This window comes from Bufo gargarizans, chromosome 6, assembly GCF_014858855.1.
Source record: "Bufo gargarizans isolate SCDJY-AF-19 chromosome 6, ASM1485885v1, whole genome shotgun sequence".
Lineage (NCBI taxonomy): Eukaryota > Metazoa > Chordata > Amphibia > Anura > Bufonidae > Bufo > Bufo gargarizans.
The window spans coordinates 273234549-273246880 of NC_058085.1; the positions used below are offsets into that span (position 1 = coordinate 273234549).

Here is a 12332-nt window from a genome sequence, read left to right on the forward strand (position 1 = left end):
TGTCACTAAACCCATACCTGTCACCCAGCGCCTAAATACTAGGCCTCAAATTTAAATCCCTCTAAATCTCTCGTTACCGCTGTCCTGTTGTAGCTGGGAAAGTTATTTAGTGTCCGTCAAAGCACATTTTTTGTTCTGGGTTGAAGTACAATTCCCAATTTAGCAATTTCATAATTTAGTGGTTCCTGCTATATCAGAGCTATTTGAAATCTATCCCAAAAAGGGTATATAATATTGAAGGTGCACATTGGGTCATTCAGAATAACTTCACACACACCCGCTACTGTGTATTTCCAAGTCTAATTCTGTCACTAAACCCATACCTGTCACCCAGCGCCTAAATACTAGGCCTCAAATTTAAATCCCTCTAAATCTCTCGTTACCGCTGTCCTGTTGTAGCTGGGAAAGTTATTTAGTGCCCGTCAAAGCACATTTTTTGTTCTGGGTTGAAGTACAATTCCCAATTTAGCAATTTCATAATTTAGTGGTTCCTGCTATATCAGAGCTATTTGAAATCTATCCCAAAAAGGGTATATAATATTCAAGGTGCACATTGGGTCATTCAGAATAACTTCACACACACGCTTCTGTGCATTTCCAAGTCTAATTCTGTCACTAAATCCATACCGGTCACCCAGCGCCTAAATACTAGGCCTCAAATTTATATCCCGCTGAATTTGAATACAATACATTGGGCCAAATAATATATTTGTTGTTGTGGTGAACCATAACAATGAGAAAAACATCTAGTAAGGGACGCGGACGTGGACATGGTCGTGGTGGTGTTAGTGGACCCTCTGGTGCTGGGAGAGGACGTGGCCGTTCTGCCACATCCACACGTCCTAGTGTACCAACTACCTCAGGTCCCAGTAGCCGCCAGAATTTACAGCGATATATGGTGGGGCCCAATGCCGTTCTAAGGATGGTAAGGCCTGAGCAGGTACAGGCATTAGTCAATTGGGTGGCCGACAGTGGATCCAGCACGTTCACATTATCTCCCACCCAGTCTTCTGCAGAAAGCGCACAGATGGCGCCTGAAAACCAACCCCATCAGTCTGTCACATCACCCCCATGCATACCAGGGAAACTGTCTCAGCCTCAAGTTATGCAGCAGTCTCTTATGCTGTTTGAAGACTCCGCTGGCAGGGTTTCCCAAGGGCATCCACCTAGCCCTTCCCCAGCGGTGAAAGACATAGAATGCACTGACGCACAACCACTTATGTTTCCTGATGATGAGGACATGGGAATACCACCTCAGCATGTCTCTGATGATGACGAAACACAGGTGCCAACTGCTGCGTCTTTCTGCAGTGTGCAGACTGAACAGGAGGTCAGGGATCAAGACTGGGTGGAAGACGATGCAGGGGACGATGAGGTCCTAGACCCCACATGGAATGAAGGTCGTGCCACTGACTTTCACAGTTCGGAGGAAGAGGCAGTGGTGAGACCGAGCCAACAGCGTAGCAAAAGAGGGAGCAGTGGGCAAAAGCAGAACACCCGCCGCCAAGAGACTCCGCCTGCTACTGACCGCCGCCATCTGGGACCGAGCACCCCAAAGGCAGCTTCAAGGAGTTCCCTGGCATGGCACTTCTTCAAACAATGTGCTGACGACAAGACCCGAGTGGTTTGCACGCTGTGCCATCAGAGCCTGAAGCGAGGCATTAACGTTCTGAACCTGAGCACAACCTGCATGACCAGGCACCTGCATGCAAAGTATGAACTGCAGTGGAGTAAACACCTTAAAACCAAGGAAGTCACTCAGGCTCCCCCTGCTACCTCTTCTGCTGCTGCCGCCTCGGCCTATTCTGCTGCTGCCGCCTCGGCCTCTTCCTCCGCCTCTGGAGGAACGTTGGCACCTGCCGCCCAGCAAACAGGGGATGTACCACCAACACCACCACCACCACCTCCGTCACCAAGCGTCTCAACCATGTCACACGCCAGCGTTCAGCTCTCCATCTCACAAACATTTGATAGAAAGCGTAAATTCCCACCTAGCCACCCTCGATCCCTGGCCCTGAATGCCAGCATTTCTAAACTACTGGCCTATGAAATGCTGTCATTTAGGCTGGTGGACACAGACAGCTTCAAACAGCTCATGTCGCTTGCTGTCCCACAGTATGTTGTTCCCAGCCGGCACTACTTCTCCAAGAGAGCCGTGCCTTCCCTGCACAACCAAGTATCCGATAAAATCAAGTGTGCACTGCGCAACGCCATCTGTAGCAAGGTCCACCTAACCACAGATACGTGGACCAGTAAGCACGGCCAGGGACGCTATATCTCCCTAACTGCACACTGGGTAAATGTAGTGGCAGCTGGGCCCCAGGCGGAGAGCTGTTTGGCGCACGTCCTGCCGCCGCCAAGGATCGCAGGGCAACATTCTTTGCCTCCTGTTGCCACCTCCTCCTTCTCGGCTTCCTCCTCCTCTTCTTCCACCTGCTCATCCAGTCAGCCACACACCTTCACCACCAACTTCAGCACAGCCCGGGGTAAACGTCAGCAGGCCATTCTGAAACTCATATGTTTGGGGGACAGGCCCCACACCGCACAGGAGTTGTGGCGGGGTATTGAACAACAGACCGACGAGTGGTTGCTGCCGGTGAGCCTCAAGCCCGGCCTGGTGGTGTGTGATAATGGGCGAAATCTCGTTGCAGCTCTGGGACTAGCCAATTTGACGCACATCCCTTGCTTGGCGCATGTGCTGAATTTGGTGGTGCAGAAGTTCATTCACAACTACCCCGACATGTCAGAGCTGCTGCATAAAGTGCGGGCCGTCTGTTCGCGCTTCCGGCGTTCACATCCTGCCGCTGCTCGCCTGTCTGCGCTACAGCGTAACTTCGGCCTTCCCGCTCACCGCCTCATATGCGACGTGCCCACCAGGTGGAACTCCACCTTGCACATGCTGGACAGACTGTGCGAGCAGCAGCAGGCCATAGTGGAGTTTCAGCTGCAGCACGCACGGGTCAGTCGCACTACAGAACAGCACCACTTCACCACCAATGACTGGGCCTCCATGCGAGACCTGTGTGCCCTGTTGCGCTGTTTCGAGTACTCCACCAACATGGCCAGTGGCGATGACACCGTTATCAGCGTTACAATACCACTTCTATGTCTCCTTGAGAAAACACTTAGGGCGATGATGGAACAGGAGGTGGCCCAGGAGGAGGAGGAGGAGGATGAGGAAGAGGGGTCATTTTTAGCACTTTCAGGCCAGTTTCTTCGAAGTGACTCAGAGGGAGGTTTTTTGCAACAGCAGAGGCCAGGTACAAATGTGGCCAGCCAGGGCCCACTACTGGAGGACGAGGAGGACGAGGATGAGGAGGAGGTGGAGGAGGATGAGGATGAAGCATGGTCACAGCGGGGTGGCACCCAACGCAGCTCGGGTCCATCACTGGTGCGTGGCTGGGGGGAAAGGCAGGACGATGACGATACGCCTCCCACAGAGGACAGCTTGTCCTTACCCCTGGGCAGCCTGGCACACATGAGCGACTACATGCTGCAGTGCCTGCGCAACGACAGCAGAGTTGCCCACATTTTAACCTGTGCGGACTACTGGGTTGCCACCCTGCTGGATCCACGCTACAAAGACAATGTGCCCACCTTACTTCCTGCACTGGAGCGTGATAGGAAGATGCGCGAGTACAAGCGCACGTTGGTAGACGCGCTACTGAGAGCATTCCCAAATGTCACAGGGGAACAAGTGGAAGCCCAAGGCCAAGGCAGAGGAGGAGCAAGAGGTCGCCAAGGCAGCTGTGTCACGGCCAGCTCCTCTGAGGGCAGGGTTAGCATGGCAGAGATGTGGAAAACTTTTGTCAACACGCCACAGCTAACTGCACCACCACCTGATACGCAACGTGTTAGCAGGAGGCAACATTTCACTAACATGGTGGAACAGTACGTGTGCACACCCCTCCACGTACTGACTGATGGTTCGGCCCCATTCAACTTCTGGGTCTCTAAATTGTCCACGTGGCCAGAGCTAGCCTTTTATGCCTTGGAGGTGCTGGCCTGCCCGGCAGCCAGCGTTTTGTCTGAACGTGTATTCAGCACGGCAGGGGGCGTCATTACAGACAAACGCAGCCGCCTGTCTACAGCCAATGTGGACAAGCTGACGTTCATAAAAATGAACCAGGCATGGATCCCACAGGACCTGTCCGTCCCTTGTCCAGATTAGACATTAACTACCTCCCCATAACCATATATTATTGGACTCCAGGGCACTTCCTCATTCAATCCTATTTTTATTTTCATTTTACCATTATATTGCGATGCTACCCAAAGTTGAATGAACCTCTCCTCTGCCTGTGTGCTAGGCCTAAATATATGCCAATGGACTGTTGCAGTGGTGGCTGACATGAAGCCTGATTCTCTGCTATGACATGCAGACTAATTCTCTGCTGACATGAAGCCAGATTGTCTGTTACGGGACCTCTCTCCTCTGCCTGGGTGCTGGGCCTAAATTTATGACAATGGACTGTTGCAGTGGTGGCTGACGTGAAGCCTGATTCTCTGCTATGACATGCAGACTGATTCTCTGCTGACATGAAGCCAGATCCTCTGTTACGGGACCTCTCTCCTCTGCCTGGGTGCTGGGCCTAAATTTATGACAATGGACTGTTGCAGTGGTGGCTGACGTGAAGCCTGATTCTCTGCTATGACATGCAGACTGATTCTCTGCTGACATGAAGCCAGATCCTCTGTTACGGGACCTCTCTCCTCTGCCTGGGTGCTGGGCCTGAATATATGCCAATGGACTGTTGCAGTGGTGGGTGACGTGAAGCCTCATTCTCTGCTATGACATGCAGACTAATTCTCTGCTGACATGAAGCCAGATTGTCTGTTACGGGACCTCTCTCCTCTGCCTGTGTGTGTGCTGGGCCTAAATATATGCCAATGGACTGTTGCAGTGGTGGCTGACGTGAAGCCTCATTCTCTGCTATGACATGCAGACTGATTCTCTGCTGACATGAAGCCAGATCCTCTGTTACGGGACCTCTCTCCTCTGCCTGGGTGCTGGGCCTAAATTTATGACAATGGACTGTTGCAGTGGTGGCTGACGTGAAGCCTGATTCTCTGCTATGACATGCAGACTGATTCTCTGCTGTCATGAAGCCAGATTGTCTGTTACGGGACCTTTCTCCTCTACCTGGGTTCTGGGCCTAAATTTATGAAAATTGACTCTTACAGTGGTGGGTGACGTGAAGCCTGATTCTCTGCTATGATATGAAGACTGATTCTCTGCTGACATGAAGCCAGATTGTCTGTTACGGGACCTTTCTCCTCTGCCTGGGTTCTGGGCCTAAATTTATGAAAATTGACTCTTACAGTGGTGGGTGACGTGAAGCCTGATTCTCTGCTATGATATGAAGACTGATTCTCTGCTGACATGAAGCCAGATTGTCTGTTACGGGACCTTTCTCCTCTGCCTGGGTTCTGGGCCTAAATTTATGAAAATTGACTCTTACAGTGGTGGGTGACGTGAAGCCTGATTCTCTGCTATGATATGAAGACTGATTCTCTGCTGACATGAAGCCAGATTGTCTGTTACGGGACCTTTCTCCTCTGCCTGGGTTCTGGGCCTAAATTTATGAAAATTGACTCTTACAGTGGTGGGTGACGTGAAGCCTGATTCTCTGCTATGATATGAAGACTGATTCTCTGCTGACATGAAGCCAGATTGTCTGTTACGGGACCTTTCTCCTCTGCCTGGGTTCTGGGCCTAAATTTATGAAAATTGACTCTTACAGTGGTGGGTGACGTGAAGCCTGATTCTCTGCTATGATATGAAGACTGATTCTCTGCTGACATGAAGCCAGATTCTCTGTTACGGGACCTCTCTCCTCTGCCTGGGTGCTGGGCCTAAATTTATGACAATGGACTGTTGCAGTGGTGGCTGACGTGAAGCCTGATTCTCTGCTATGACATGCAGACTGATTCTCTGCTGACATGAAGCCAGATTCTCTGTTACGGGACCTCTCTCCTCTGCCTGTGTGTGTGCTGGGCCTAAATATATGCCAATGGACTGTTGCAGTGGTGGCTGACGTGAAGCCTCATTCTCTGCTATGACATGCAGACTAATTCTCTGCTGACATGAAGACAGATTCTCTGTTACGGGACCTCTCTCCTCTGCCTGGGTGCCGGGGCCTAAATATCTGAGAATGGACTGTTCCAGTGGTGGGTGACGGGAAGCCAGATTCTCTGCTATGGAACCTCTCTCCAATTGATTTTGGTTAATTTTTATTTATTTAATTTTTATTTTAATTCATTTCCCTATCCACATTTGTTTGCAGGGGATTTACCTACATGTTGCTGCCTTTTGCAGCCCTCTAGCTCTTTCCTGGGCTGTTTTACAGCCTTTTTAGTGCCGAAAAGTTCGGGTCCCCATTGACTTCAATGGGGTTCGGGTTCGGGACGAAGTTCGGATCGGGTTCGGATCCCGAACCCGAACATTTCCGGGATGTTCGGCCGAACTTCTCGAACCCGAACATCCAGGTGTTCGCTCAACTCTAACAACGACCAGTCGTAACAAAAGAACTTACTGACAAGTGAAGAATACTGATCATCTTATTACTTCTGGCCAGAAGTATGAGGTGCCGACTCCTTGTATATCCCTGTATTAAACACAGCTATTGTTTCCCATAGACAAATGGATACAGGCGTTGTAGACCATACGTGTCACACAGTGTCGCGGTGCTCAAGCATTTAGAGTAATGTAGAAAGAATAAAGCAGGCGGCACTCACCACTGTATTCAAAAGAAGCTCTTTATTCCTCCATGGAGATCAAGAAACATAGGCTGGGGCAGACAGCTCACACACAATCTAAAAGCAGCGACGGCCGTTTCGCGCTTGCGTGCTTCCTCGGGCCACTGTCGTCATCACGCACATGCCACATTTATACGTCACCACCAGGGGTCGCCATAGAGATCCATGGCGTTACCTCCAAGATGACATTTATTAAAAACAACATGAACAAATAACCACATATGTAAATTGGTAACACTTCTACATTATAAGAATACACCCAAGTCATTTTTGTCATTTAGTCTTAAGGGGCCCATGGCTCTGAACAGCGTAATTCACCTCGCTTCTCTTTGTAGCAAGAGGCGATGTTTATCGCCCCCTTTTGGTGGGTTCAGCACCAACTCAATACCTGCAAAACTTAGGGATCCTAGGTCCCAACCGTGTTCATCTCTCACGTGTTCAATCAATCTGGGGCACCCTTTTCCTGACTTTTTTGAGTTAATATGTTCCCTGAACATGCATCTTATTATTTTGCCAATGTAAAAGCATCCACATTGACACATTACCAGATATACTACGAATGTGCTCCTACATGAAATTAAGCTGGTTACCTTATGCTAAATCCCTCCAAAAATAAGACCTTTACTCAGAGTTATACCTGCAGAATAAACAATTACCACACCTAAAATTCCCCTTGATCTCCACGGAGGAGTAAAGAGCTTCTTTTGGATACAGGGGCGAGTGCCGCCTTGCATATCCCTGCTGCCAGCCTATCAGTGGCCTCAGTGGTGATCTGTCATGCCTGCGCATGTGACCTCTGAGGCCATTGATTGGCTGTCAGCAGCAACATGCAGGGGAGTCAGGACATCACACTTTCAGCCCAGCAAGGACTGGAAGTGATGGAAAGGAGCTGCTCCACAGGAATCGGGAAAACCAGGCCAGGTGAGTGTTTTTTGTTTTATTTTTCATTTATACACCATGCCTGGCCATGCAAAAAAAGTTTCAGGGTCCTGGACAAACCCATCAATTTTGAATTCCGATAGCTAATAAAGAATTCTATTTGCATTATTAAGTGGCATTTACATAAGACATAAGACATACAGTACCTTTGGGCTTCCTGCTTCAACTCTTTGATAATTGTACTAATAGAATCAAGTGTAGGTCTTTTTGTAGGATTAATGTTCCAGCATTCCTTCATACAGTCCATTAATTTATTCATACAATACTGCCATGAATCAGGAGGTTTCAGAAGATTTTCATACATTCGCTGTTAAAGAAAAAGTAAAAATACTTTATTTTACCAACAATTAAAGAATGTCGGAGGCTCTTTGTATATTTTTATGACCGGCCAGGATTGAAGGCATGAGGCAAATAGTCAATTGCAATTGAGTTTACTACAAATAGCCTATTGCTTATCCCCGATGAAGCACATTTGTGAAAAGCGTTGGGTAAGTGGAAGACATTGTATTAGGGGGCAGTTTCTTTAATTTAACTTGTGTTGACTCTTTGTATGCCATTTCATACAACACTATGGGCTTAATTGTTGGTAATAGACGGCGCATACGTCTGAATTATACCAAAGAATGTGTACTGTATTCAATATCTATTGTACTGTTACTGGCTAGTAGTCTGATGTCCCTTCTTATATGCTTTTCTCTTCTTTTATGGGGATTCCTCCACTTTTTATGATTGTCATTTTAAGCAGTGATTAATAAAGGATTTTTTAAAGTGAATTATCAATTCATTCATTATTGAGAATTAATCCTCTCACTGCACTAGAAGACCAGGTATACAGGTCCTTCTAAAAAAATTAGCATATTGTGATAAAGTTCATTATTTTCTGTAATGTACTGATAAACATTAGACTTTCATATATTTTAGATTCATTACACACCAACTGAAGTAGTTCAAGCCTTTTATTGTTTTAATATTGATGATTTTGGCATACAGCTCATGAAAACCCAAAATTCCTATCTAAAAAAAATTAGCATATCACGAAAAGGTTCTCTAAACGAGCTATTAACCTAATCATCTGAATCAACTAATTAACTCTAAAGACCTGCAAAAGATTCTAAAAACTCCCAGCCTGGTTCATTACTCAAAACCGCAATCATGGGTAAGACTGCCGACCTGACTGCTGTCCAGAAGGCCATCATTGACACCCTCAAGCAAGAGGGTAAGACACAGAAAGAAATTTCTGAACGAATAGGCTGTTCCCAGAGTGCTGTATCAAGGCACCTCAGTGGGAAGTCTGTGGGAAGGAAAAAGTGTGGCAGAAAACGCTGCACAACGAGAAGAGGTGACCGGACCCTGAGGAAGATTGAGGAAGGACCGATTCCAGACCTTGGGGGACCTGCGGAAGCAGTGGACTGAGTCTGGAGTAGAAACATCCAGAGCCACCGTGTATAGGCGTGTGCAGGAAATGGGCTACAGGTGCCGCATTCCCCAGGTCAAGCCACTTTTGAACCAGAAACAGCGGCAGAAGCGCCTGACCTGGGCTACAGAGAAGCAGCACTGGACTGTTGCTCAGTGGTCCAAAGTACTTTTTTCGGATGAAAGCAAATTTTGCATGTCATTCGGAAATCAAGGTGCCAGAGTCTGGAGGAAGACTGGGGAGAGGGAAATGCCAATATGCCTGAAGTCCAGTGTCAAGTACCCACAGTCAGTGATGGTCTGGGGTGCCATGTCAGCTGCTGGTGTTGGTCCACTGTGTTTTATCAAGGGCAGGGTCAATGCAGCTAGCTATCAGGAGATTTTGGAGCACTTCATGCTTCCATCTGCTGAAAAGCTTTATGGAGATGAAGATTTAATTTTTCAGCACAACCTGGCACCTGCTCACAGTGCCAAAACCACTGGTAAATGGTTTACTGACCATGGTATTACTGTGCTCAATTGGCCTGCTAACTCTCCTGACCTGAACCCCATAGAGAATCTGTGGGATATTGGGAAGAGAAAGTTCAGAGACGCAAGACCCAACACTCTGGATGAGCTTAAGGCCGCTATCGAAGCATCCTGGGCCTCCATAACACCTCAGCAGTGCCACAGGCTGATTGCCTCCATGCCACGCCGCATTGAAGAAGTCATTTCTGCAAAAGGATTCCCGACCAAGTATTGAGTGCATAACTGAACATAATTAGTTGAAGGTTGACTTTTTTTGTATTAAAAACACTTTTCTTTTATTGGTCGGATGAAATATGCTAATTTTTTTAGATAGGAAATTTGGGTTTTCATGAGCTGTATGCCAAAATCATCAATATTAAAACAATAAAAGGCTTGAACTACTTCAGTTGGTGTGTAATGAATCTAAAATATATGAAAGTCTAATGTTTATCAGTACATTACAGAAAATAATGAACTTTATCACAATATGCTAATTTTTTTAGAAGGACCTGTAGTCACATTAACCTCTTAATTGCTGTAGACTATCAGAGATACTAGATTTAACCCCATACTGTCCTAGACCACCAAGTATAACCAGGACTTTAACCTCTCCAATGCCCTAGGTCAGAAGGGATTCTGACATTAACTATTTCACTTTCCTAGATCACAAGGGATGTTGACCCAAACACCATTACTGCCATAGACCATCAGATAAACAGACATTAAAGGGATTGCCCAGGGTTTTAAAAGCGATGGCTCAGGATAGGCCACCACTAGCTGATCAGACATGTAGATTCATCGACAGAAGTCAGTGCAGGGGCTACACAGCACCAGCAACACTGTAGCAGAGTTAGCTCACTACTACAGTGCTGCTTCCATTGAAGTCAATAGCTGCCAAGAAGCCTAACAGACCAGCTGATCAGTGGGGGTGCATGGTATTGGACCCCCAATAATCAGCTAGTATTGGCCTAACCCAAGGAAAGGCCATAACTTAAAAAACCCTGGGCAACACCTTCACTGTCATAAACCACCAGAAATACTGACATTGCCACTTCACTTTCCTAAGTCACCAGAGATGTAGAAAACCTTTACTGCACTTAGCATCAATGCTGTTTAATGCTATTTGCTTGAATGCAGACGTAGCAGAACCCAGGTCCCTAACTGTTTTATTCACTATAAAGCTGCATAGCCACCAACTTTTTGAACTCCCACAGCTTAGTCAAGGTGTCCTTCCGCACAGCAGCAGACTGATCGATAAAGGAGGAACATCCTATAACTGTCGCAGCAGCACTTGAGCATGCCTTGGTCTCCAAAGCAAACTTACATGTTGCTGCAGGAGAGGAGACACAGTTATCTTATGCAGAGTAAAGTATGCAGCGTCCAACTTATGTCTGTACAAGTGGTCCCCTTAAATTTCCGTATAATTAATTGTATTAATGTATTGTATTTTCCTAATATCAGTCTGGCACTGTTCTTACATCTATTTGCCCCTAGGTGGTGCTGGTGCTACATAATATATATAGCTTGGGGCTTGCTGACTTAGGAGAGAGTAAGAGGAAGTGGAAGGAAGTAGTTCAAGTTGAGAGAGGAGATGGAAGTTAATGGAGGAGGAGAACAGGCAAGTTCCACAATGTAGCAGCCTTTCTTTCCTCTGGGCCCTGATCAAGCCTGGAGAGGACCAACCAAGAGTCTAGCCAAGGGACTTCACCAGCACAAGTGACTATGAGGAACTTAAAGGTACCTGGACACAACTGGATAATTAGTGCACAGAATTATCCTTTTACACTAAACGCCTTCTGAGACATAGTGGACCTGAATATTTCAGGAGAGCTTCCTGCATCAAATAATGTAACAGAGAGTTTGCCTGTCAGGAAGGAGAATGCCCTTATTGGATTGCTCAAGATAAATAGGAAATCATTATATTCAGTACCTGAGTGCCAGAAAGTGGACTTAGTGCAAATTTACCTATTCTTTGCCTGTAAAGTAACAGCATTAAGAGAACTCCTCACCTGACAATTACCAGACCTGTTATAAGGAATTCCAGTTATACCAACATCTGGATTATTGCTTTTGCTGTATTTATGAACTGTAACAACTGTAGTTGCCTACTCCTGCCCGAACTGGGTTTCGCTTTTGGGGTTAATCGCGAAAGCGAAACCCGGGTCGGGCAGGAGTAGGCGACGGTGTTTTATGATTTTGACAAGCTTTTAATCAAGATTGATTTTGTGAGTAACTATCAGTGCGATCTCTCGATATCCCACAGGAGTGTGCTGGAGGAAAGGAGTGCATCTGTGGAGGGTGATTTGGTTATCTGTGTCCAAATATGCGGATGGTTCTGTGCTAGAGTGAAGAATCCTGCATTGCTAAAATAGCAGCGCAGTCCTGCCCTGAAAACGCATTGAGTGTTTGTGTGAACATTGCCCACTTTACATTTTGGACCAGCGACGCTGATAATACAGGCAAGGTACTGGAGTGTTTCTTTTATTTATATTCCTTTTGTAGTAGTATTGCCCTATGTGCCCCCTTTGTGGTAGTATTGCCCTCTGTGCCCCCTTTCTAGTAGTAATGCCCTTTGAGCCCCCTTTGTAGTAATAATGCCCTCTGTGCCCCTTTGTAGTAGTAATAATGCCCTCTGTGCCCCCTTTGTAGTAGTAATGCCCTCTGTTCCCCCTTTGTAGTAATTTTCCACTCTGTGCCCCCTCTATGGTAGAAAT

The 12332-nt window shown here is 47.0% G+C and overlaps 1 protein-coding gene across 1 annotated transcript in view; it reads right to left on the reverse strand.

Annotated features, from left to right (window-relative positions):
* The window catches only part of LOC122941307, a 162240-nt gene that overhangs the window by 20272 nt on the left and 129636 nt on the right, over positions 1 to 12332 (reverse strand). The window contains exon 21 of the mRNA XM_044298430.1: positions 7845 to 8005. Coding sequence (XP_044154365.1) covers positions 7845 to 8005 — 161 coding nt within the window. The remainder of the gene's footprint in view (positions 1 to 7844; positions 8006 to 12332) is intronic.